At 47.0% G+C, this 26,049-nt stretch overlaps 1 protein-coding gene across 8 annotated transcripts in view; it reads right to left on the bottom strand.

Moving 5' to 3' along the window:
- Positions 1–26,049, bottom strand: part of Tmem241 (transmembrane protein 241) — a 112,453-nt gene that overhangs the window by 79,193 nt on the left and 7,211 nt on the right. For 7 of the 8 annotated variants that reach the window (XR_001202213.3, XR_010041477.1, XR_002792287.2 and 4 more), the window contains exons 3-5: positions 25,346–25,423; positions 14,080–14,161; positions 1,312–1,389 (exon numbers count right to left, since the gene is read on the bottom strand). Coding sequence is in view for 4 of the 8 variants with exons in the window: in XM_013157246.3 (XP_013012700.1) it covers positions 1,312–1,389; positions 14,080–14,161; positions 25,346–25,423 (238 nt within the window). In the remaining 4 variants the exon portion in view is untranslated. The remainder of the gene's footprint in view (positions 1–1,311; positions 1,390–14,079; positions 14,162–25,345; positions 25,424–26,049) is intronic. The other variant, XM_023566838.2, reaches the window with a different exon arrangement.

Raw genomic sequence — 26,049 nt, 5'->3', positions numbered from 1 at the left:
ACTACAAGCTTCAGACTGAACTATTTTCATTATCTGAGAGCAAGGTTCTGAGGAGGTCAACTTTACTCTAACCAATTTATTATGTGTGGTAAAATCTACACATAACGGAGAGCACAACCTCCTGGTAAAGTTGGATAAGGCACACAGCGGGGAGCAACTGTGCACCTCATGGGATGGAATCAATGCAATTGATGGGTCGAGGTTCTGGGGAGGGGGACTGGAATTTATATTACACCAGATAGAAGCCCATGAGGGACTCAAGCTGCGTCTCTAACCATAATGAGATAAGGGCACCCTGGGAGCTCAGGTAGTACACAGGCTTTCCACTCAAGAAACCCGAAATTACACAAATAAAGAGCAAAATGAAAGGGAGGTCATGAGAAACAGGGAGAGGGATCCTTTGCAAGGGAAGGGGACCAAGAGAGGGAGGAGGAGGGCAGGAAGGGAAAGGGCAGAAGGCAGCTAAAGAAGTAAGAGGTGCTGTGTGTGTGCCAACTCGAGAGCAGTGGGGTCATCACGGTCTGTGACGGGGACTAAAGAAACTTAACACTGAAAACAAGGCACAGACCCCAGCAATGGAGCAGAGCTGAATGCCAAACTGCTAGAAACCACTTCCAAGTCTGGGGGTAGCAAATGCCCCACACACATACTCCATCCAGTGCAGAATAAGGGCAGGAATAAGGAATCCAGACAACCATCAAAGGGAGCCAAGATGCATCTGCTGAGTGTGTAAAAACATCCACATTCTTGCACAAAAACACGTGTGTGCAGAAGTGCGGTGCCTTCCAGGGGATTAAAATACCACGTGTGGTGTTCCACACCTGTAATCCTAGCACTTGAGAGGCTGAGACAGGAGGATCAGTGTGAGTTCAAGGTCAGCCTGGGCTACACAGTGAGTTCAAGGCCAGCCTGAACTATGTAGGGAAGCCCTGTCTCAAAAAGATGAGAGAAAGAAAGAAAAAAACAAAGAAGACCATGATGACCCCACTCCTCTCAAGCCAGCCAGCAGCCAGCCTACGACAGAAGTGGGGGGCCTGATGCCCACCCGGCCTGCAGCAAAATCCTCCGCCTCCCAGGTGTAGCCCAGCCCAGCCTGGAGTCGTGGAGCTGTGTTCCCCATATCAAGAGTTTCCACACATGTCTGGTCACTGAGCAAGGTCAAACCAAGGTTCCCTGAAATCGGTGTCCACTGTCAGGCAGTCTCGGCTAGAAATTGGTGGCAGAACAGACACTCACTGGGACATCGAAAGGAAAGTGATTCTCTGAAATTTAAAGCTAGAGAAGTGAAACTAGCACTTTGAGATCATTTACCTCTTTCCAAAAACACTTCTGGTACCCGCAGATGATAACTTCAGCTACATTGTGCAGAATGAAAAACACAGGCACGGCCTGAAAGAAAATAGAATATGCATGAAAATATTTTCTCCAATTTCATGGTTACCCGGCTGTTGGCTTCTGCTTAAAGACATAAAGATCTGGGGGAACTTCAGAATTCACACACACCATCTCCCCCTCAAAGACCTTTCTAGATGGGTGGGCGCTCTTTGGAGTAGCATTTTTCTTGGAAAAGAAGACATCAAGGCTCTGTCCTATGAGTTTTCCCATCCACAGACATTTATTAGGCACCTCATTAGGTGACTGGCATGGTGCCAGGTGCAGGGGACACATCTGTGAATTAGGTGGTAATGCCAAGGAGCCCGCTGGGGGCTCAGACCCACCTGGGGAGAACCTGCTTTTGTGGAGGCATAGGCCAAAGCCCACGGAAGAAGGGAAAGGTAAACTAAACACAGAGGGGCAAGTGTCCCAGGCAAGGGGCCCTGGGGCCAGGGAGAGCAAATCCAGCTCCTCCTAGGAACAAGAGGAGACTATGAGCAAGGAAGGGAAATGGAAAGAAGCCGGAGAGGTAACCACAGGTGCATCCAGGAATGGGGACAGAGCCACTGAGGGGCTCTGAGGCCAACCAGGACCTATGAGCACAAAGGAGGCAGAGATGGTCACACGTCTAGGGGTGTCACAGGCCAGAAATGGCTCCCAAAGATGCCACTGCTTAACCCTTGAGGCCTGCCCAGGTTACCTCACATGGAAGAAAGAGGTCACTGCAACTGTGAGGATCTCAAGGTAGAAAAATGACTTTGATTGTCCCATAGCCCCTAAGTGATGTGGCCACAAGCCACGGAATGTCTGGCACCCGGAACTTCAAGGGATGCATCTCTATGGTTTCTAGCCAAGTACATGGTCATTTGCTGCAGTCACAGGAAACATACTAAATGACCAGATGTGGCCTCAACTCGGCAGAGAAAAGTAGTCACTTTGACGACATATTTAGGAGCTGGGACTGAGGTAAACATTTAGATAACTTGAGACCAACTTTGCACCAAAAAAGGGATACCCAAAAATGGAACAGTCCAGTGGGTTACAGGATATGAAAGTACTGCTGACTGCACATTAGCTCAGAACAGTGGTCTTTCCTGGTAGACAGGTAATCTAGGCAAGGTGATGAAGGAGGTTAACAGGACAAGGGGTACTGTTATCATCTTCATTGCTGATGCCATAAACATGTTTCTTGGAAGGCAAAAAAGGATCAAGGGCACTGAGCCAGGCATGGTAGCACATACCGGGAATCCCAGCTACCAAGGAGGCTGAGGCAGGAGGATCACAAGTTTGAGGCAGCCTGGAGTTTAGTGACTGGCTCAAAAAGAAAAGTAAAAAATTAAGCTGGGCATGGTGGCACACACCTGTAATCCCAACACTCAGGAAGCTGAGGCAGGAGGATCATTACAATTTTGAGGCCATTTTGGGCTATGCCTCCATGCCACCTGTTTTTTTTTTTTTTTTTTTTTTTGATAGATACTATCTCAAAAGAAGAATAAAAATACATAAATAAAAGGGTGAGAGTGAGGTTCAGTGGCAGAGCACTTGCCTAGCATGCACAAGGCCCTGGACTGCAAAACTAGCAGAGTAAGGGTTTGTACCGGCCTGGGCTCCCAGCCCAGCTCCTCCATCTGCTGGTGGAGGCAGGCACTACCCTTACTGTGGTTCCCTCCCCAAAGTATTGAGACAGCAACACTACCTGCTTAGGCTGCTGGGTGGAAGGACAGGGATGGGGGGTGAGGTCAGTGCCCTTGGGATCCGGCCCTGAAGAATTCATCATTAACTGGCACCTATGGGAGAGCCCACCCTGGGAAGATGGTCTGATTTGGAGGTCCTGCTAAGGATTATGATGGACTGATTCACTGACTGCTTGATTTTAGTACTGGAGACTGAACCCAGGAGACTGAACCCTGTACTGAGCTCCATACCCGGCCTTTCCGTTTTCTAAATCTTGAGACAGAGTCTCACTAAGTCACTAAATTGCCCAGGCTGGGAATTTAGTGCAAACTCGCAGTCCTCCTCCTGCCTCAGACTCGCAGGGCATACCTCACCATGTTTGTTTTTTATCCTCATGGAGGAAACATATCTTCACTTTGCTCTTTAAACTTCTGAAACTTTGCAGCTCTGCTGTTTCAACCCGGTTTCACCTTGTACCGTTTTATTTTTGAATTCTTGTGGTACATTTTTCTTGCCTTTCTTAAAAAATATTTTCTGCCTTTATTTTTCACTAAGTTCAGACTGGGCTGGAAATGTGGCTTGGTGATCCGGCACTTAATTAGCGTGTGCCAGTCCCTGAGTTTGATCTTCAGCACATGCACAAAAAGTTCAACTCACATTTTTCTTTTAGCTCTTCTAAAATCACACTATCTAGTCCCCTTTCATTTATCTCCTGTCCTCTTTATTTTAAAATTTATTTTATTTTACTTTCATTTTTGCTTGACACAGGGACTCAAAAATGTAGTCCAAGCTGGCCTTCAACTCGTGAGGACCCTCCTCCCTCCAGTCTCCCAAGTGCTGAGGTCACAGACATACACCACCAGGCCTGGCTCTGTCCTTTTTATCTGAAACTTTTTTGTATGTTTTAAAGCTGTTAAAGGGGAAGGATCTCCCCTTTTTTTACTTTTTGTTTTTCTGAAACAAGGTCCCGCTATGTAGTGCAGGCTAACTTCGAACTCACTAAAATAAATACAGCAGGCTGGCCTCAAACTCATAGCAATCCTCTTGCCTCAGTCTCCTCCTGATGGGATCACAGGTGTGTGCCACCACACCTGCAAGGATCCATTTTCAAAGCTGGCTTGATTCGTGAGGCCTCTGCTTGGCAGAGTCAGGTTCAGCTCTTCAGCACTCGCCGTCCTTGGCTTGAGGGGAGACAGTCTGGGAGCGCATGAAAGTGAGGATGAGAGGGTGACTTGGATCTTATCAAATTACAGCTTAATTAAAATGGCTTTCACCTCACTGCCATAAACTCAGTAATGAGATCAGATTGAGGACTGAGATTAGGGAACCCGAAAGCCTCAGTCTAGACTTCAAGGAGGCTGAACGCTCTCGAGTTTATGAACCGTGGACAGAGCACAAATCTCAGTGTGAGCGACCTGACACACCCAGGAGACGCTTGAGTGCCCGGATCCTCGGGATATCCGCTCTTCATTATCTTTACGGAGTTAGGATCAGCACCACTGGCCTTTTGCCGCACGTTTTATTAGCACGAGTTGGTTACATAGCCCATGGGTTTCATCCAGGCCATTTGTGCTGATACACAACACATTTCAACCAACCCTTCATGGTCCCTGCCACCCCCTAGCTTCGTAGGTTTTGGCGGGAGTCGGGGGGCTCTTGGGCGGAGGATCAATAAACAGGACTTCTTTTTGTTAAAAAAAATTCTAAAAATAAAAAAAAATTAAATCTGAGAAACAGCAGTAAAAACAGTAGTAAGATACAGTAAGTACTACTTTCACACATTTAACCTTCATGGCAACTCTATGAGGCAGACACTACTAACACTCCCACTGCAGAGATGAGAAAACTGAGGAAGTGCTCTGGTTCTTCTTAACCAGCTGCTTTTTTTTTTTGTTTTGTTTTTTTTTTTTGCTGTTGTTCAATGGCAAACAGCACTTTATTTTTTTAAATTATTTTTAATTAAGTTTATTAGTACAACTTATATATACATAATGATCACATTCATCATAGGGAGCTTGTTCCTGTACATGATATATCTTTATTTTTTCCCCATTCCCCTATCCACCCTCCCTTCAACCCCACTTCCCCTGCTTATTTACAAAAGCTTTGTTTCTCTTTTTCCCTTCTTTTCCCTTCCTCTCTTTCCCCTCCACCCTCCCTAGTGACACTCTTCCCATTTGAACATTCTCTTCCTATTTCACAGTTTCTATTATACATTTCAATCCCTATTTATACTTTCAGCTTTTCACACCAGAGAAACAATGCAATATTTACAGTTATGTCTGCTTGATTTCACTTAAGAGTAGAGTCTCTCTCACGTTACACCCATTTACCTAGAAATGTCTCAGATTTACCCTTCTCTTTGGTTGAGTAGCACCCCCTTGCCCAAATGGCATCAACCAATGAATGGATAAAGATGTGGGTTTTACTTTTTAACCTGTTTCTTAATTGAAACCACTCTCAGGTGATATAATGACTTGATACCAAACAAAACAGGAAAACAAGTATGCTCTTCTACACTAGTGATGGCGAACCTTCTAGAGCTTTCAATGATAACAAACATCTAGCAGTGGCACACTTGCCACAGATTCATCACTACTGTCAATGTCCAGACCCTGGAGAAGGCCTCGACAACAAGTCCTGCGTCTCCCATCAGGAAAAAACAGCCCAACGTGGACCTCCACAGAGCCCAAATCATCACTTACAGTAGCAGAAATGTGATTGGCCAAACCCCTCTATATGCAGTAGTGGCCAGTTTATTTTATCACTTAGGGTCACAGGTGACAGCTAATTTTTCCTTTAGAGTCCAGTTCCTGAAATTTAGCATTTCATTCATGTATCAGTGAACCTTTTTCCTGGCTATGAAGAGAAACCAATTAGTCACTATGACTGTGAGTTACTTCATCATTCCTGCATTTCCCAGAATGGAGTTTGGAAGGCTCCACTGCTATCTTTTGAGGTGCTGCAACCGACCTGGAGCAGTGTGGTCTGGAAACTCAAATCCTACCCTCGAACCCTACCCTCGAGCACAGCCCTAGGACCCCTTGCAGAGGTGCGGCTGCCTCTGAGTCACACACAAATCCCACAACAGGTCTGCCTGTTAATTTTTATAAAAGAATCGCAATCTCCTCTTCTCTTTGGGTGATTGCACTAGAGACACTAAAAGTCCTGCAAATTTTTATCTCACTGCAGAAAGCTGAGAACTCCAACTGTATTTAAGTTGTGAGGTTGTTATGGTTTATAACTAATGTCACCGCAAAGCCTCATGTGTCATAGGTGGAACTTTTGGGAGGTGGCTGGATCTAGGGTGTGTGAACATGGTTTAGGTGTGTGATACTGGGATCAAAAGTGTGGTACTAGATTAGTCCACTAATTGGTTTATCATAGTTCTGAGAGTAACGAGAACCCCAGCCTGGATATAGGTAGTAGCCTGGATGGGCTAAAAGGGAAGGGAAGGGAAGGGAAGCTTACTGTTGCTGCTTGTTGCCTGCTGCCTTCTGTCTGCCCCGCCAGGAACTATTTCTACTCTGCAATCTTCCTCTGCCATGCCACACTCCCTTGGACCTACTAACTGAAACCTCTACAAAGTGTGAGCTGAAATAAAACTTTTCTCCTTTAACTTGGGGTATCAGATATTTTGTCCCAGCAATGAGAAAATAACTAAGATAGAGATATTAAAGTATAAATTTCTATGCACTAAATCTCTTTGTAGTCTCATCTGCTCTTTACCAATATTTTTTCTATAATCTTGTTCATAAAAACACTGACCTTGTTTCAATCCTAATTATTTTATAAGCTACCATGCATCCTCGGAAGATGGTGAGCTATTTGAATATACATATTGTGTGAATAGGAATATTCAGACAGTGATTTACATGAAATATTTTAAATGTTTATTTGCATTATTCTTTATTAGTCTGCTGGTAGATGGCAAACTCCTCCAGGGCAGGAGAGCTGACTGCCCTCTCCCAGTGCATCTCCACTACAGCCTGGAGGTCATCTCTGTCCTCCATGCATCACATCAAGTAGCTGACTGTGTTAGGAACCTTGTATAAAAAATTGCCAAACTGCAGTTTGGCAAATACAGATCTTAGATGTGTCTTAGAGACACATGTGGAAATAGAAAAGGTCTCAGAAGATACCAACTCTCCAGCTTGGCACAAATGCCTGGGTCACAGCAGTGGGCAGATTCGCCTGGTCTCGGGAAACTATTTTTCTTGTACTTTTACCCAACTACCTACAAAAGAATTGAGTTAAGCTAACTACTGTGTATCCCACAGCAGCCCAAAGGAGTTTTGCGTGAACCAAGTGAAAGCACATTATTACCTCTGCTTTTTCATAGAGTCCTTCAAGAAAAATTCTGCTGGTATTCTTTCCTTTTTTCTTTTTTTCTTTTTAAAAATTGTGGTAAATATAAATTTATTTTATATTTACACACATAATATAAAATTTATCACTTTAACATCCTTTTCCTCCTCTTTCCTCTTCTCCTCCTCTTTCGGCGCTGGACACTGAACCCAGGGCCTTTGCATACTGAGCTGCGACTCTAGCCCCTATTTTAATTGTTCTCAAGTGCACAGCTCAGCAGCATTAAATGCATTCATATCATTGTGCCATCATTTCCAAAATGCTCCTCATCTTGCAAAACTGAAACTCTGTGCCCACTAAACACTAACTCGCTACTCTTTCCTCTAGCCCCTCGTAAGTATCATTCTATTTCTATCCCTGCAAATTAACTACTCTCAGTATTCTATGTAGGTAGAATTACACGGTATTTGCCCATTTGTGACTTCACCCACACTGTTGCATGTAACAGGATCTTCTCCCTTTTTAGGGCTGATAATGCATCACTGCATGCATACACTGCATACTGTTTATCCATTTATCCTCTGATAGATGCTCAGGTTGTTTCCACTCCTGGCTGTTGGGAATAATAAGCAAATGAACAAGGGCACACAAACCTCCCTTCACAACCCCATTTGCAGTTCTCTGGGGGGATATATACTCAAAAGCAGAATTAATATACAGAGTACAGTTGGGGTGATGGGATAGGTTCCCCCCACTTTCCTGAAACTGGGCAATGCCCCAGGGCCAACCCTCCTGACCATTATGTTAAGGTTCACTCTCTAGAAGCAAAAATAAGAATAACATAGACCCCTGGAAAGTCCAATGTCCCAAACCAGGATGCATCTATGCTAGACCTGTTGGCATGCCCTACAATGACCTTTCTTCACTCAGAGATCATTACCAAGTTTATACATATACATCTCATGCATCTGATTATAACAGAGCTAGAAAGGACATGAGCAGTAGATACCACTGATATGAATCAGCACCTTGTCGATCACATCAGTCATGATCTGAAAGATCCAGGGACACAGACACTAAGCTGGGCATACATTTCAAGTCGTGCCATTTTCCTTTCTTCTGATGCAAGGCCACTCTCTCTGAGCATAACATCATCCTTTAAGCTTCATTAAACTTAGCTGCTCTTACCATTATAAACTGTCCAATTCTTTGTTCGCCACACACAAGAACATGGAAACCTATTCCCTGGGCCCCCATCACCCACACTACAAAACCGAATGACAATTCTATTTTTAATCCTTTTAGGAACCATCACGCTATTTCCTGTAGCAGCGATCCAATTTTACTTTTCCAACAGCAGTGCACAACGTTTCCAACTTCTCTACATCCTTACCAACATGACTTAATGGGCATAGGATGGTCGCATTAGGAAATTAATGTGTAATTTCCTAATGATTAATGCCCAAGCTTTTCATGGCCATTATGTACGATCCTTTAGAGAAATATCTATTTGAGTCCTCTGTCCATTTTTGAATGATATTTGTCTGGGTTTTTGCTGTTGAGTGTTCGGAGTTCTCACAGTCTGCACATCTCTTATCAGGTCAGTGACCTGCAAACATTTTCTCTCACTCTACAGGATGCCTTCTTACTTTATTGATAGTGTCATTTGATGCACCAAAATTTTTCCTTTGATGAAACCCAGTTAGTCTGTTTTTTTCTTTTATTCCTGTGCCTTTGGTATCATACCCAAGAAATCACTCTCAAATCAAATGTCTTGAAGGTTTCTCCCTAAGGTCCAATTTTAATAAGGCTCCTGGGGAAATATTTTCAAATGAAGAAAATAATTAAAATCTTGAGAGGGTTTACTGTACAGCCACCCAGCCCATATTTTAAAAAGTAATCCTGGTAAGTCATCTTGGTCCTCTTGGTAAGAAACAGCATGAAAGAGGAGAGCTGCCTGCTTCTAGGAGGAGTAACAGGAAGGATGGGGCAGAGTCTTCTTGCTCACCAACATTTACGTTCTTTTCCTTTGGGGTCCCAAGTTCCTTTACGTGATATTGGAACCAAAGAGAGAGAAATCCACAAGCTCAGTGTGGCTTACTGAGGAATTCATTCCACACGGGTTTAATTATCCTCACCAACACCTCCCTCCGTCTCACATCCACCCACAATATTTTGTGAATGCTGTGCTTGTATTGAAGACAGAAACCATGGCAAACAGTTTAGGAAGGACCGAGTGAAGAGCCCAGAGGGAAAAGCAATTCTAGTCCTGTCAAGGTGCCTTCATCCGGATCAGCAGAGCCCCTGGCCCTGGCTTTCCCTAAGCAAGAACATGGCATGGTTTGAGCAGCAGCACCGGACGGCTGTTCACAAGCAGGCCACTTGCGGGAATTTGCACATCTGTCCCAGACACTTGCCAGAAAAGGTTGAGGCAATACTGCCAAGCTTAGAAAGCCTCTGGTGTCAGGAATTTATCACGAGTAATAAAGACCCATCAAAGTGGTGAGGCGGGTGATTAGAGTGTGGCCAGCTGGCTGGGCAAGTGGCTGTACCTTGTGGAGATCCAGGACACATGTAGAAAAATAAAACAGCTCCCCAGCCCTGAGTCCGGGACGAATCAGAACATGCAATTTTCCACTTTTCTGCCACAAGATCAAGCAAATTTTTGCTATGAAAACTTAGATCTGAGGTCAGCCTGAAAACTGGGAGATAAAAGGACATTGGCCATTGATGGTCACAGTGTTCCTCTTTCTCAGCGACCCACTCTCATTCTGTGGAATGCACTGATTTTCCTTTAATAAATATAAACTGTACTACCTTCTGCACCTGGCTTGTCCCATTCTTTGTTTAGGATAACCCAAACCTGGAAACCTATCTCTAGAGGGATCCCATAGCCCCCGGGCCCTGGTAACAATTGTACTGCCCAAAGTCTGACCCTCACACCATGAGTGTGCAGCATAGGTCACAGGCAGGCCCAACGAACCTGTGCAGGATGAACAGTGAATCCAACTTCACATGTCATCAGTACTGGCAAGAGAAAGCACCTGGCACACTCTGAGCCCTTCCTACTCACAGCTGCAATCCCCAGGGGCACTGCGTCCTTCACTGCCTCGGTCCCCTATAGATCCTCAAGGGCAGGAGCCTGAGCTTCTTGGCCTTTAAGCCCCAGCACAATCACAAAGAAACAGTCGATAAATGTATAGCTGCAAGAATCATCTCCTTTCCCTCTCTATGGATTTTGGGTTTGAAGTGAAAAAAACTCTTCCTGCAGGGTCTTTTCGGAGTTCACTCGCGTTCAGATTCCTCCCTGAGCAGCACACGGAGGATGGAACTTCAAGGCCTCCTCAGATCAAGGGGGCCTTTACACAGGGAGCTACCTGGGAATGTTCTGCATAACAGGTGGTAAGGGAGCCTCCCCAACTCCTTATGGACTCAGGAACAGCTTGGCAGCAGCCTATTGCTGCCTGTTTTCTATCCAACACAAACTGTGCAAGTGAGCAGAGCCTGGTGTTCACCCACCCTGGGAATTCCTGAGCAGCTATGTAACAAAGCTATGTAACAAAGGTCTCCAAAAACAAAAGAGAGATGCTGGGCTAAGTCCTTTAAACTAGAAAACAGCAGTAAGTATCTCCTCTTCCTCCTCCTCCTCATCCTCCTCTTCCTCCTCCTCCTCTTCCTTCTGCCTCTCCAATTGGGATTGTGCAGCATGGGTCAGCTTCCTCTGCTCAGAGTCTGAACTGACCAGCTCCTCCTTGCCAGGGAGAAGGCTGGGCACTCCAACTCAAGGCCGGTCAACTGCTGGTTCATGAGCAGATAAGAAACTCAGACTAGAATGTGAATCAGGGTCTGCTTCCTTCTCCCAACAGCCTTGCAGAGGAAAAAAAAAAAAAAGAGCTTAACTGAACAATGTGGTTAGTGCTATCTATCTGGGTGTGAAGGGGTCAAAGGCCAGCACCCCTGGGATCACATCGTGCTTTAGAAGCCCCATCTGGACTGACACACGGGATGGACGTTTGCCAGGTCTAGGCCACCTACAGCCAGTGTCACTCATTTTGGTAAGGAACCTCATTGGTGAGAATCCACCACAGCTTTTTCCCAGTTCGTGGGGTCCAGGCAGGACGCTGAGTGACCTCAGCTGGACAATCAGGGTTCTGAGTTTCTCTGAGCACCCTGGAGGCGAGCTAGTCCCCAGGCTGCCCAATCAACACGGCCCACCCTCCTGGCATTTTCAGGTCTGGGACAGGCAGTGGCCCTGACTGAGCCAGTGAATCACGCAGGAGAAGACCGCCTTTACCAAAGGAACGAGGCTGCAGGCAGGATAACAGTGCCTGAAAGGGGAGGCCCCGACTGTGAAATGGTAGAAGACTGAGGGCAGAACTAAGAGACAAAGAGGGGAGCAGGACTAAACACTGAGTCTTGGCCCTGGATTACATCCTCAGCCCTAAGATAGTCAGACTGTGATACTCCTGCCTGAGCCTCCCAGAATGCAAGGATTACAGGTGTGCACCGCCATACCCAGAAAGAAAGTGGATTCTGAGTGTGCTACTAAGATCTCTGGATCAAGCTGTTTACAACTTTTTATTATTCAAACTAGTAAACCCCACCTGCTTAGAGCAGTTTGTCCACTTTTTAACACATGCAGTCAAAAGAATACAAAGTTACACACAACAATGATACTCTGAGTTCATTTAAAAAATCCATTTGCACTGGTCCTAAAGAAACAAATCTGTAAAGGTGTGAGTGGGGAGTCTGAAGAGCTGCCATTACCCCAGAGGACAGGCTGGTTAGCAAGACACCCACAGCTGTTCCTGGGCTAAGTGACTGGCATCTGCCCCCATCACAGGTCCGAGGGCTGTGAGAATCACAGGAAAAAATACAAAGGAGCTGGGCATGGTGTATACACCCATAATCCCAGCACTCAGGAAGCTGAGGCAGAAGGATCACAGCAAGTTCAAGGCTAGCCTGGTCTGCAAAGTGAGTTCAAGGTCAGCCTCAATTGCATAGGGAAACCTTGTCTCTGAAAGAAAAAGAAAAAAAAAAAAACCTGACTCTAGAAGAAACTACTAAGCCTCTGAGCAACATATTGTTTTGGCGAATCCTATACGCTACTCTGTGCTTTGGAGAAGAAATGCCCGTTGCAGGCCGAAGGGTGAAAGGGCAGCAGCAATGCAAAGGGGCCCAGGGCACCAGACACTCAGCCCGTGTGACAGTGCCAGCTGGGTGCCAAACTCAACACCAGCAGCGCCACAGGTCAGTTCCCAGCCCACCCAGCAAGCTTCCCCCTCTGTACTTGCCCTCCCACCTCTCCAGTTTATGAATCACAGGGGAAAATAGTGATTTTGTTGCGAAATTACATTCCTGGCGTTATTTTGCAACCCTGGAGTTGTTGGAACAATAACATTGTTAGCCAGTTAGGTGGGTTTTGTTTGTTTGTACTGTTTTTGTATCTGGGATCTCAGGGACTAACCAACACAGACACTATAAACAGATGGAATTATTTTGCAAATTCTGCATTTTTCCAAAAGTCAGAACGTGGAACATTTTCTTGAGATACGAGCCAGTTCACAGGCAGGGTATGAGAAAGGAAGAAGGCCAGCTTCCAGCAGAGGTGGTTTGAACGGATTCTCTTTTGAAGGCAAAATAGCAACGTTTAAAATTCTAACTAATGTCACCTGGAAACAGCTTTGTTCTTTAGTCCCTACATGTGAGAGGCTCAAGCCTGGGGATAAAGAAGAGGGAAGAGGGAAGAACAACTTATCTACAGCAGCCCCGGGTGCCGAGAGTCAGCTCTGAGCCCAGCACTCACTGCCCACGCTACCAGCCCGCAGAAGGACAGGCTGAGTCCTCCTCACCATCCTGGGGCTGCCTGCAATGGGGAAGGGGAGCTGGCTCTCCTGAGTGGGTGGGGGAGGCTGCCCAAGCAGAACCTGTTCCTGGCAGGCTCTGAAACTCCACTACTGTTTCTCCTGCTTCTCTATCAGTGTAGCTCTCCACCTGTGAGACAAGCTGGCCTGACTGGTCAGCTTTCCCACTGCTGGGATCAAACAACCGATAGCCACGACTTAAAGGGGGAAATGGGTTAAATGGCTTATGGTTTCAGAGGACTCAGTCCGTGGTCAGCAAGCTCCACAGCAGGAACATTAGGGCAGACTGGTGTGGCAGAGCAAAGTACTCACTTACTGGCAGCCAGGGAACAGCACACAGGAGAAAACACCAGTGAATTACACCCTCCAACCAGATATGTGCCCCAGGGACCTGGCTTTGTCACCTGGGCCTAACACCATAACAGAATGTTCAGCTATAGATGTCAGTGATGAGTGTAGTGCCCTGTTATCCAGCATCTTGCCAGAAGTCTTTTAATCCAATCAAGGTGACTGCTAATGGGTTTGTTTTGTTTTGTCTTTTTCGTTTTTTATCGGTACCAGGGATCGAACTCACGACTGCCTGCTTGCAAGGCAGGCGCTTATGCTGCTGAGCTAAATCCCCAGCCCAGTGACTGCTAATGTTAACTGGCACATGGCCCTGCCTGGTTTCCTCCTTATCCTCATAAAAGTACATAAAAGTGGGGGGAATATCCCTTGTTGCCCCCAGACTTGCTGTCCAGCCTAGTTTAGTGAGTAATAAAGCTGATGCTTTGCCCTTCATACGCGACTCCCAGGAGCAGTGAGTTAAAAAGCAAAGGGGAAGAAGAGGGAGGGGCGACCTCCAACCCTTAACACTTACCAGTCTGGACAAGGCCCTGGAGCCCGCATAGATTACACCTACAAACAGCGTGGAGGCCGGAAGCCATGTCAGCACATCAGATCTGAAAGAGGGGGAGGAGCCATAGTTTTTGTTACTTTATGTTGGAAAAGATAAAGCTGGAGGCACTGACACCCCTCCCAAGCACCAATTCTAACAGCACAGGTTGTCTAAATATCTTTAAAGTGCCTGTTAAATGAGATGTGGGGTGTTTTTGTTTATATTTTATACTGAGGATTGAGCTGAGAGTTACATCAGTTATATCACCAGCTTTTTCTTTTATTCTTTTTCCTCCCCTTTTTTGTACTTGAGATCAAACACAAGACCTCGTGCTTGCCAGGCAGGCACTTATGCCACAGAGCTAAACCCCCAGCCCCGCTTTCTTTTGTTTTGAAGAAAGATCTTACTCAGCTGCTAGCTGCCTGGGCTTAAGCTTGAGATCCTTTTACCTCAGACCTCAGAGTTCGAAATGCAGGAGTCCTTGCTGCAGGTTGGGAAGGAGAACACAACTGATCTTCTCAAGGGTGGTGATTTTGTTTGTTGGTTTGTTTATTTTTTGAGAGAGGATCTCACTATGGAGTTCAGGCTGACCTTGAACTCATTATGTAGCCCAGGCTGGCCTCACTTCCAGCATCCTCTTGCCTCAGTCTCCCAAGTGCTAGGATTATATGCATGCACCATGACACCCCAGCAAGGATGGTGATTTTAAATGGGCCGGTAAAATTGTAAAAAGGCTATTTACTTGGGATATAGCAAACGGCTAGACAGAATCACAGCAAAAAGAACCATGGAATTAAAGGCTGTTTTTTTTAAGGATGAATTTTTAAAAGTTCAAGTCAGGTATGAAGGTTGAGGCCTGTAACCCCAGCACTTGGGCAGATGAGGCAGGAGGACAGCTACAAGTTTGAAGCCAACCAGAACTGCATAGCAAAGCCCTGTCTCAAAAAAAAAAAAAAAAAAAAAAAAAAAAAAAAAAAGATAGAAAGGTGGGGAAAAAAAAGAAAGAAAAAAGTTTGTCTGTATAATTGGCAGGGGGCAGGCCCTCTACCCAAGATCAGAACTTCACCTAGCATTTCAAGATGCCTAGGTCCAGCAAGACCTTCAAGACTTTCATACTGTATACAGTTAGTACCCAGAGCAACCTCCAAGGTGCAGGACTTGGCAGCTTCACTGTTGACCCGAGGTGCTTATGACACACGAGGCATTGTGCTGAATCTTTCCAGCCCTGCCCAGTGATCACACAAAGAAGGCAACACAGAAAGTCCTTGACTTCATGATTCGGTGAATGCACAGCCAGTTGTTTTTCACTTTCAATCCCGCATTCAACAAACCCTGTGACCAGGGCAGGCTGACACTAGTGTCTGGAGTGCAGAGGAAACCTAGCCCTGAGGGCTGCAGGCTAGGCCTGCTCGGTGCATTTCCCACTTAGGGAACACACAGGGGAAGTCTTCATGATCCCACTGCACTGGATAAGGACACCCAGGCACAGACTTCTGAGTAATTTGCCTGTGATTAGAACAGCTAAAATGGCAAAGCCAGAATCTGAATTCAGATCCCCCTGGCTCCACAGCCCTAGCTTTTCACCCGCTTTGGTACTAGGCCCTAGTGGTGCTCACGCTGCTACAGGAGATACTAATCAATAAGGAAATGGGGAAGGTCCAGGCCCAAGAGGAGTCAGGCAGCAGACGAGGCGGCTGATTATGTAAGGAATATTCTGCTGTCGCCACCCCTGCTGCAGCAATTGGTGTGTGAGGTGTGAGCCCCCAAACAAAGGTGCACAGACCAAAGAAGTGGGGAGTGCCAGCCTCTGCCCCTGAGGGCCACGGGTGACTTCAGCCGCCTGCTATTCCCCCAGGACAAGCTCTTCCCACTGAGATTCTGTGCGTGCCAGAGGGCAGGGCATGGGCCCATGCGTGCCGGGCACCGTAAGGCACAGGGCACATGGTGCGGGCAGAGCATCCATGAGGAAGGAGGGGTGCACCAGCCGCTGGAGCAGCTGGCCTGGCTGCAGGAGGCCAGGACTTGGGAACGTAAGGCCAGGAGGTCCCAGACATTCATACTTGAGTCCCTCTTAAAATAAACAAAGAAAATTCTGCTGAGCTGTGTTTTCCAAGACACATACATATGAGTACGTGAGCAGCCACGGACGCGAGGAAAGGAAAACAAGGCGAGGGAACATCTTGTATCTGAACCCCTCTGCCCTGAAATACAGAGAAATGACTTCAACTGGAAAACCACATGGGGATCCAGCTGAACCCATGAGGCTTCTGGGAAACACAGCAAGGCAGCTGCGTGAGCTCCAAACGTGGAATCAGGATGCAGGCCTGTGACACCAGGACCATGTGGACCAGTCAGGGGCGAGCCCAAGGTGCTCCCAGCAGAACTCTGGATGCCTGTGGGCGATGTGGGCGGTGGCGGGTCCCCTGGCCCTCCTGGTACTCATGGGTGAGAAGCCGCCTTTCTCTAGCACAGCCAAGCACAGCACCACAGATGTTACGGAGAATATGACATCCAACTAAAGGCTGAGGCAGGAAGATCTCAAGCTTACAGCTATCCTGGGTAGTTTTGCGAGGTTCTGTTTCAAAATAAAAACTGAAACAGAGCATAAAGGCACACACTGATAACCCTAACCCTCTGGGTGAGTAAAGCAGGAGAACTGCAAGTTCAAGGGGCAACTTAGTGACCTAGAGACTCTGCCTCAAAATTCTACAAAAAGAAAAGAAAAAGGGGTGGAGAAGTAGCTCAGGGGCACAGTGCCTCTGGACTTCAGAAAAATAATAATAAATAGGAGTCAGTGGGAAAATTGCTGCCAGAGCAGGTGTGGGCAAGGCAAATGTAAGAGATAAGGGAAAAAGAGCTAAAAATTAAGGATTCTGCATGCATGTGGCTTCAAAGGGCCAAAGTTCTTGTTCCATTTTCAAGAATAAACTTTTCAACTGAAAATCACAGAATACACCTGAAGAGTAACCTATGTAAGAAAAGACCCAGGGGAGTACCAGCCAACAGTCCACATGCAGACGAAAAGCCTGACCCGAACACGGGCAAATAATGCACATTTGTACGACTGAAGTTCGAATGAACTAACTGTCTGGACAGGCGAGCCCCTGGCTTTGCTCCACTCACTGTCCGGCTGCTGTCGGTGCCAAGTAAGGGAGTGTCTAACTACACCGCAATGCAACTCTGTCTTACAGGGTGAGACCTATGTGAGAGGTTCACTCATAAAAAAAGAAATGTCAAGTGCAACAGGGACAAATGTTACCAAACAAACTAAGGACTATGCCATAGTCCTTCACGCCTGACCTCATCAGCAAAAACGGGAAGCAGTGTTGGAGGAGAAAGCCAAAGTACAAACAGGCATGGAAGACGGGGTTGAGCAATGGAAGGGCCCCGACCCTGCAGACGCTGCCAGTGCAGAGGCCCAGGGCCGAGGGGAGCCCGGAGAGGGACGGCCCAGGAATGGAGGCGGACAGGGTGCAGCTAGGCTGGGAAGAGGCCAAGGCTGCAGAGGGACGGTGAACTGAGGTGAGCTACAGTGAGGCTTCCACATGGAAACTGAGTGGATGACTGGGATGGTCCCCTAGCCCCCAGGGAACAAAATTCCAATTAAATACATTGCACATTTATGCTTTCTGCATCTCTGAGGGTAAGAATCAAACCTATTTTCTCCAGCATCACTTCCTCTTGTATTCACTGCTGACTGCTCAGCACTAGGCGCTTCTGGGTTTGGTAAGACACTGTCGCAGGGAACCTTTGTGTCCGCCAAGTGAGCATTGAAATCCTAACCGCAAGGCGAGGCTATGAAGAGGTGGCCCGTTTGGGATATGGTCAGGATGTGGTCAGGCAGCCTTCTAACAGGACCTCAGGGAGTTCTACACTCTTCTACCCTCTGTGGTACCACGCAGTGACACGGCCACGAAGTGGGCCATGCCAGGCCTGAACCTGCTACCACAGACCTTCAGCCTCGAGTGCTGAGAATGAACGTCTGTAGGTTGCAGACCCACAGCCCAGGTTACAGCGGCCTGAACAGACTGAGATTTCACTCACTCTACTGAGCGCCTCAGATTCCAATTTTCCGTCACTACTTGTGGATGAACCAGGTGACACGCAGATGTGGCAGTGTGGTGTGGCTGAGGAGCCAACAGAGGTGGAAGGGAACCTGCCATGGAGGCAGCGGGCCTACAACGATCCAGGAGCAAGCTTAGCATGTGCAAAGCCCAGGGTGGGGGCAGCAGTGTGGCTCGAAGAACCTGGGGCAGAGGCCTGGGCTCACAGCCACAGGAGAAGCAGCGTGGGCCTCAGTTCGCCGGGGTCCACAGCTGGATGCGCTGCCCAGATGACGCTCACCACAGCTGGGTTCCATTCTTCCAGGGCAGTGTTCAGATGAGCCCACGATGGAGCTAACCAGGTAGTGTTTCTTTGTGATTTTGTGGCCCCTTGAAAAGCTTTTACAGAATCGTGTCTTCAGGGAGCAATGAATTATCACCTAATACTCCAGGAGCCTCCTTCTGGCTGGGGTGGAAACCCACGGGTTTCTGGGGACTGCAGAGGAATCATCACAATACCCACATCGTTACCCAGCCTTTTCAAGGCATGATGTATAGCCAGACATGGGGGGGGGGCACGCCTGTAATCCCCACACTCAGGAGGCTGAGGCAGGATAATCACCATGACTTCAAGGCCAGCCTGGGCTACACAGTGAGTTTGAGGAGAGTCTGATCTACAAACCAGATCCTGTTTCAAAAGCAAAAAAGTTCAATTTGTTTTGTTTTCCAAAGGAACATTTCTGCAATTAGCTGACTAACTTCCGCCACCAGCTGGAAGGAATGGCAGCATTCTTGATTGTCCCCATGCTGTCCCCTCTTTCAGTAGATGGCTGGTCATTTGGGTGGAGCAGGACTGAAGCACAGCAGCAGAAAGAAATGTCACCACTGTGGTGTTAAAGCAAATAAGGAAGCTGTAGCCTGGGGTTGTCTCTGTACCCAAGGCTCTTACATAACCAGATCAAATAATTTAACTTGAAGCCATTTATGGTAACAAACTGAAAAATAAAATACAAACAAATCCCACAAAAAAAAAAAAAAGCTGAACTTGACATGGTGGCACACACCTGTTATAATCTCAGCGCTCCAGAGGCTAACACAGGACAGTCTGTCTCGGTCTGAAGCTAGTCTGCATAGCACATCCCTGTCTCAAATAAATAACAATGAAAAACCCTGAGCCCAGCCAATCAGAGCCAGCCAGCCCACAGGTTCCATAAGCTGGGCCCTCCCACTAAGCCACACCCACAGAAGCCCAATGCCTCGCTGTAGCCAGTTAAGGAGCTTCTCCCCTCCACTTTCGGCCTATAAAAGCTCATGGCGGCCTATAAAAGGTCATGGTGGCTGGGCCGCTGCAGAGCAGACCCTGAAATCTCTTAGGTTCTGAGTGAATGGAGGTTTCCATTTACTAGTGGGAATTAAAATGCTCTCCAGCCTCACTGCTGATCATGAAATGAGCCGGTACCTCTGGGCTTGCTTTTGTGCCCTGTACCAGGGGCCTGTTGGCCACAGCTGCATGGCTACTCGTGTGACTTCGAATCTTTGCTCTAACATCATCTCTGAGTCTTCTTTGCCCATCTTGTATAAAATAACAACCTGCCAAGTGTCGTAACACATGTCTGTAATCCCAGTACTCAGGAGGATGAGGCAGGCAGACTGCCCAGAGTTTGAAGCCAGCCAGGACTATGTAGTGAGTTCAAGGTTAGCCTGAACTGCATAGCAAGACCCTGAAAAAACAAGTAATAATAAAATATTATTACCTTCTGCCACTCTCTGGTGTGTAGGGGCACACACACATCCAGCTCCCAGAGCAGCGTCTGGGATGTGGCAGACACGCACATCCACAGAACGAATCGCCATGTGTCACCTTAGGAACTTAACACAACTTCCGGTCTCTCTTAGATTAATACAATATGAATGATCCAGCCTTGAGGTCAGTGGCATCTCCTCTGAAGCTCTGCGGAGACTCTGCCCTGAACAGAATGCTGGTGCTGACGGCTTTTTGGCTTTAAAAGACATAAGAGCAAAAAATGCCTACATTCTTTATCTGACTCCTTAAAATGGCCCTAATAATGAATTCTAAAAATTTCAAACTCAGTAAACATTTGTTAACAGTCACGTTGTAACCTATAATCGTGACAAGAAGCTAATAATGCAGGGTGTGGTGGCTCACCACTGTAATCCCAGCACCCAGGAAGCTGAGGCAGGAGGATCACTTTGAGTTTGAAGATAGCCCGGGGTTACACAGTGCGTACAAGGCCAGCCTGAACTATATGGCAAGACCCTGTCTCAAAAAATTAAAGGTTTTTAAATGTCTAAAAAGAAAAAGTGAGAAAAGGGAAAGCGGAGCACTGTAAAAAGAATTAAGATATGTTATGTATACGTCCCAAGCCCCATGAAAGGAATCATTCCGTAACACAAACGTAATAATGTGTAGATACATTAGAACAAAAATAAAAGCAATTTCAAATAGAAAAAACCAACAAAGTAATCGTATTAAAAGCAAACACACAAGGAGTATGGCTTTAGCTCAGCACAGCCCTAGGCTAGCAGGAGTCTGATCTTTGGCACTGAAAAAAAGAAAACATCTCCAAAAGCTATAAAGTTAGAATCACATAAAATCATAGAGTGGAGGCAAGTTACTGTTTTTTATATAAATACAATCTTTCTGATTAAAGAGTAATACCAACTCAGAAAAATTTGAAAATACATCTAAGTGAGAAAACTACAGCAGTTACAAGCCCAAGACCTACAGAAAACTCCTCTTAATACCTTGCTCCATGTCCCCTGAAGAGCGGCCACATGAACATGCATTTACACGGGACCCCCTCTGTACATATTGTTTATAATTTGTTTAATTTTGCCTCCTTCCATGTCAAGAAAAGTCATCCTCAATTAATAAATGAATATACTATTTGTAATCCCAGCACTCAGGAAGCTGAGGCAGGAGGATCACTGTGGGTTTGAAGCCAGTCTAGGTTACACAAGTTCAAAGCCAGCCTGAACTTCATAGTGAGACTCTATCTCAAAAAACCCAAAGCAACAGTGAAAAATAGTATCACCCCACTGCTGGATATTTAAGTGAATCCTACATTCTTACTACTGTAATGTAATGCGATTATCCTTAACTGTGTTTTGTCTTCATATTCATGACATGTTCACAATATTCAGGGTAAATTCCCTGAAGTCAGATCGCTGTTCAAAGACACATGCACTAAAATCTGCATTCACACCTGGTGACAAAGCTACCCTCCAGAGAGGTGACCCTGACCACCCTCCTTCCTGATCAGAGCTGGGTGCCCGAAGCAGCCAAGGCCCGGACATGAGCAGCCATGAGGCCTCTGGCCACTCGAGGGCTCACCAGCTGCTGCTGTCTTGCTCTGGTGTCTGCTCTCATTTCCCTGTTTGGCCACAAGGGAGAAGGACAGAATGAAGACCTGAGGTGGTCTCAGTGGAACCTCAGGCGCCTGGGGAGTGTGGGGCTGTGGGGAGGGGGAAGGAGAGAGAGAGAGATAGACAGATAGACAGACAGGAAGGCAGATGGATGCATGGATGAGGACAGGGACTCCACAAGTCCCAACTGGAAACTGCCCACCCTAATGTTGAAGGATTTCTCGCCAGGGGTCTGCTTTGAAAACTGTGGCACCTTGTCCTTTCCTGTAACTGATTCATGAGCACAGATGCGGCCTCTGGCCTCTCGCGTGAAGGGGGCTGGGTCTATACTCGCATGCAAGCTCAATGGAAGTCTGTTGGCATGGATGAGAAAAGTGTTGTCACTGTGATGGAGGCTAATTAAATTATATCACTTGTTTTTCAAATAGGGCAGGCATTATTGAAAGAACATCTGCTCCCTGCAGACACTGTTCTTGTTCCTGAGCCCCAGGGTCCCCCATGCAGAATTCTGGAAAAGCCTGTGTTCTACTGACACCTAGTGGCCCACATGAAAATAATAAGTGCAAGACCCCAAGGTCCACGTGGCTCTAGGCGTAGCCCACAGTAGTAATTCCCGAGGGGTACACAGGCAGCACCTCCTTCACAGCTAGGAGGACTTGTCCGTACATTAACTCCCTGATTGTGGAGAAGCTCTAGACTTCATACTTATTTCCTAATGGTGACTGTGCTCCCTAAAGTCTTTCTCCTCCTCCCTTCTGACTTTCCTTATACCTTTCTCCTTTGTTCTTCATTCTCCCTCTGACTCAGACAGGCTCACAAACATTCCCTTGACAGAGTTCAACTCCAGCCCGGTGTGGAGATGCACACCTACAATCCCAGCACTCAGGAGGCTGAGGCAGGAGAATTGCTGCAAGTTTGAGGCAACAGTGATAGTGAGTTCAAGGTGAGCCTCAACTACATAGCAAGACTCTATCGAAAGAAAGAAAGAAAGCAAACAAACAGACAGACAGACAGAAAGATAAAAAGATAGAGGAAGAAAAAGTTTGGCCTTAACATTACTTCAACTCAAGAGCCCAGGGAAGATCTGTGCCTGCCCTCAGACCACAGGTTAGAGCGAGTGTGACCCAGCCATGGCCTAGCCAGAGCCCATCTGCGGTTTCTGAGAACAGCATGGCCACAGCCACACATTTCCCTTCCTCTGTCACGCTTCCCACTCTGACAGCAACAGAGCAGCTACAAAGGACTGCAGCACCAGGAAGCCTTAGAGACCCACGCTCCAGCCGCTCAGGGACCAGAGCCCAAGTCCAGAACTCCCTAGCAGCTCGACCCAAGTGGAAGTGCTCCAGGGAGTCCCGGCTAGACCCAGTGCCAGGGCACCAAGGAGCTCCCATAACCATTCAGGCATCCTTCGAGGTACTTTCCTATCTTGCCTTCTCCCCTCTCTGAGCCTACGGAAACACCAGGTGAAGTCACACACCTATAATCCTAGCACTGGGGAGGCTGAGGCAAGAGGATCACCATGAGTTAAAGGCCAGCCTGCACTTTGTAATGAGTTCAAGGTCAGCTGAACAACTGCATGAGACTGTCTCAAAAAAAATTTTTTTCTACAAAAGCTTTCCTCTGGAGAGAACAGAGGAAAAGTTGAGTGCTAAATTTCCCCCGACAAAGATAACTTTTTATACTATAAACTTGAAATTAAATATCAGCCTATAAAGATACATTTGAGGAATTCCAACCATCAATAGGTTTGATGAAGATGGGCCAGCTCCTTAAAAAAAATCATCAATCATGAAAAAATTAAGGTTCACCAGCATTCGGACTGTAACTGACCTGTCAGTGCTTTACAAATAGTGCTAAGTTAACCTGGCAGTTTCAACGAAGACACCTGTTATGACTCTGCAGGAATGCGTCTTTTGTTGTTGTGTTGGGTTGGGTTGTCTTGCTAGGTATTTCAGGCTGGCCAAGGGTAGCCTCACAGTGATCGTCCTGCCGCAGCCTCCAGAATGCTGTGCTACAGGTATGTACCACCTTACCCAGCCCGGAATGATTTTCATGGAAAATTAAGGGATGCAGAATTCTGCTTCACCTTAGAAATCTCCAGTCTTCAAGAAACTGTGGCACTGACTTTTTAACTTAGAATTTCTCATATTAAAGTCAAGTCTGAATGCCCCAATCTCTGGTCCTATTTCAAATGAACAATCACTTCTGGTGCATTCTCATGTAAACAAGTAACCCAGCAGCAGGAAGTGAGGGTCATGTCTGAGGCTACTCTCAGTCCTGGCTTAAGAACTTAAAATGCCACATCTCCTTCCCCACACTGCTGGGCATGCAGGCAGGCGAAGCTGCCACAGCGCCCCTTAATGGCTTTGTGCAGGAAACACAGGACCAGACAACTGCTGGAAAAACCACTAGTTACTGCCCCGGCTCAGCACAGTCACTGCCAAAAATATGACAAGCCTGTGGCTGCAAACCAGGGCTTTTCTTCCCGTGATGCCAGGTTCAAGGCATCATCCAGGATAAGGTAATAAGTGGTCACCAAGCACACATCCTGGGAGGACAAAGGCTCTATGAGGTCATCCGGTACGGCCAGGGTGTAACATGGGCGTGACACGAGTGAGAGACAGCGGCACACGGCAGACACGGCCTCTGTAGTATCACACACGGCTGGGCTGGAGGCGGACCTGGGCCTTCTGGGAGTGGAGTCCTCCAGGGCATATACTGTCCATGGCCCCTTTGGGACCAACGCTCCGGCTCCCCCATGACAACCCCACTCTGCATCACCTCTGAACCCCAGGCTGTCTTCACACTGTTGTTTGCATTTTCAGCGGAGCCGAACCTCTGCTGGCTCTGCTAAAACACACAGCAACCCGGGAAAGCTGGAGTTCAGCAACCATGACAAACACAGCCCATCACCAGCTCCTTCTGCTCATTTCCAGCAGCACCCCTCCCCAGGGCCAGGTGACCGGAAACCCTGAGTGGTGCTAGTGGTTATCAACCACAAGTCAAGGAAAAACCCAGACATGGGGATCTTTGACAAGAAGCTTTATTAAGGCAACATCATCTGTATGCTATGAAGCCACCTAGCAAAGCCCAGAAGGTGGAGTAAAAGATTTAAGCTAGGTGTAGTGGTATATCTGTAATCCCAGCACTGTGAGAGGCTGAGGTGGGAGAATCCCAAATTCAAACCCATCCTGGGCAATTTAGAGACTTCACAAAACCCTGTCTCAAAACTGGAAAAACAAAAAGGGCTGGGGATGTAGCTCAGTGTAAAGACCGTGGGTTCAATCCTTGGTGGAAGGAAGGAGGGAATGAAAGAAAGAAGAAAATGAGTGGGCTGGCACAAGCCTGTGATCCCACCTATTTGGGAGGCTGAAGCAGAACTACAAGTCTGAGGCCAGCCTGTATCACCCAGCAAGTCACTGTCTCTAAACGAAAAATGACAAAGGGTTGTGGAGGTGGCTCAGAGGTAGTATCCTTGACTTTGCTTCCTAATGCCAAAAATAAATAACCAAATAATTCAGAATAAAGAGCTACAAAAATAATTTAAAGTTCATATAGTAATCTTATGATCTAAAACAAAGTCAAATTAATATGGCATTGTAACTCAAACATCAATTAGCTTTCATAATACCCAGGGTGTGACTAGCCAGGATCACTGTTTTATAAATCACATCTCAAGATCAGAAGAGGAGACAGAGCCCAAGCCCCCAGATACCACGTGATGCTGGGTGTGACACCACAAGGGGTTCAGGGATCCAGGTCAAAGGGTATGAGCCTCAACCCCGTGACCCCAGGCCCCCAGATGAGAGCCCACATACCTGGAGCCACTGTGGATCTCCACCCAGCCCCGCATCCACGATACATGCAGCAAAAGCCCGCCAACTAGCGCCTGCCACCTAAAAATGACAAACATGGGTGAATGGTGGCAGTGCCACTGCCTCACGCCTGCCTGGCCCTGTGGGTCTACATGAAAGACACATTTAACTCTTCTTGGGCCTTTAAAAAATTATTTCCACCTGGCATGGTGGTACACGCCTGTAATCCCAGCACTCGGGAGGTTGAGACAGGAGGATGACTGTGAGTTTTCGGCCAGCCTAGGCTACAAAGTGAGCTCAAGGCTAGCCTGAACGGTATAGGGAGACCCTGACTCAAAAAGAGAAAAAGATAAATAAATAAAATAGAAAATAAAAAATTATTTTTCTTTTGTGTGTTGCTGAGACCACATCTTTCTCTGTGAGGCCCAGGCTGGCCTTAAACTCATGCTGACCCTCCTGCCTCAGCCTCTTAAGTGCTGTGATGACAGGTGGGAGACATGACACCTGAGGTGATCCTCGCTTCTTACTCCCTTTGTTTCCTCTCTCCCACACATGCTCCTGTTTCTCGGACTTCTCCTTCTGTGTCTGCATTGCACCTTCAAGCCCAGCAGTTGGAGTATCACTGGTTTCCATATTTTCTTCTCTTCTTCTCCTGAACAACCTCACGTACAGCCACTGCCCCTGCACTGCTGACTTCCGAACCCTTG

Source organism: Cavia porcellus, unplaced genomic scaffold (assembly GCF_034190915.1).
Source record: "Cavia porcellus strain 051 isolate PalLab524CR breed Dunkin Hartley unplaced genomic scaffold, mCavPor4.1 scaffold_20, whole genome shotgun sequence".
In the NCBI taxonomy this organism is placed as follows: Eukaryota; Metazoa; Chordata; class Mammalia; order Rodentia; family Caviidae; genus Cavia; species Cavia porcellus.
Note: the sequence above shows the minus strand (reverse complement) of the source record. Positions and strands in the feature narration are given on the sequence as shown.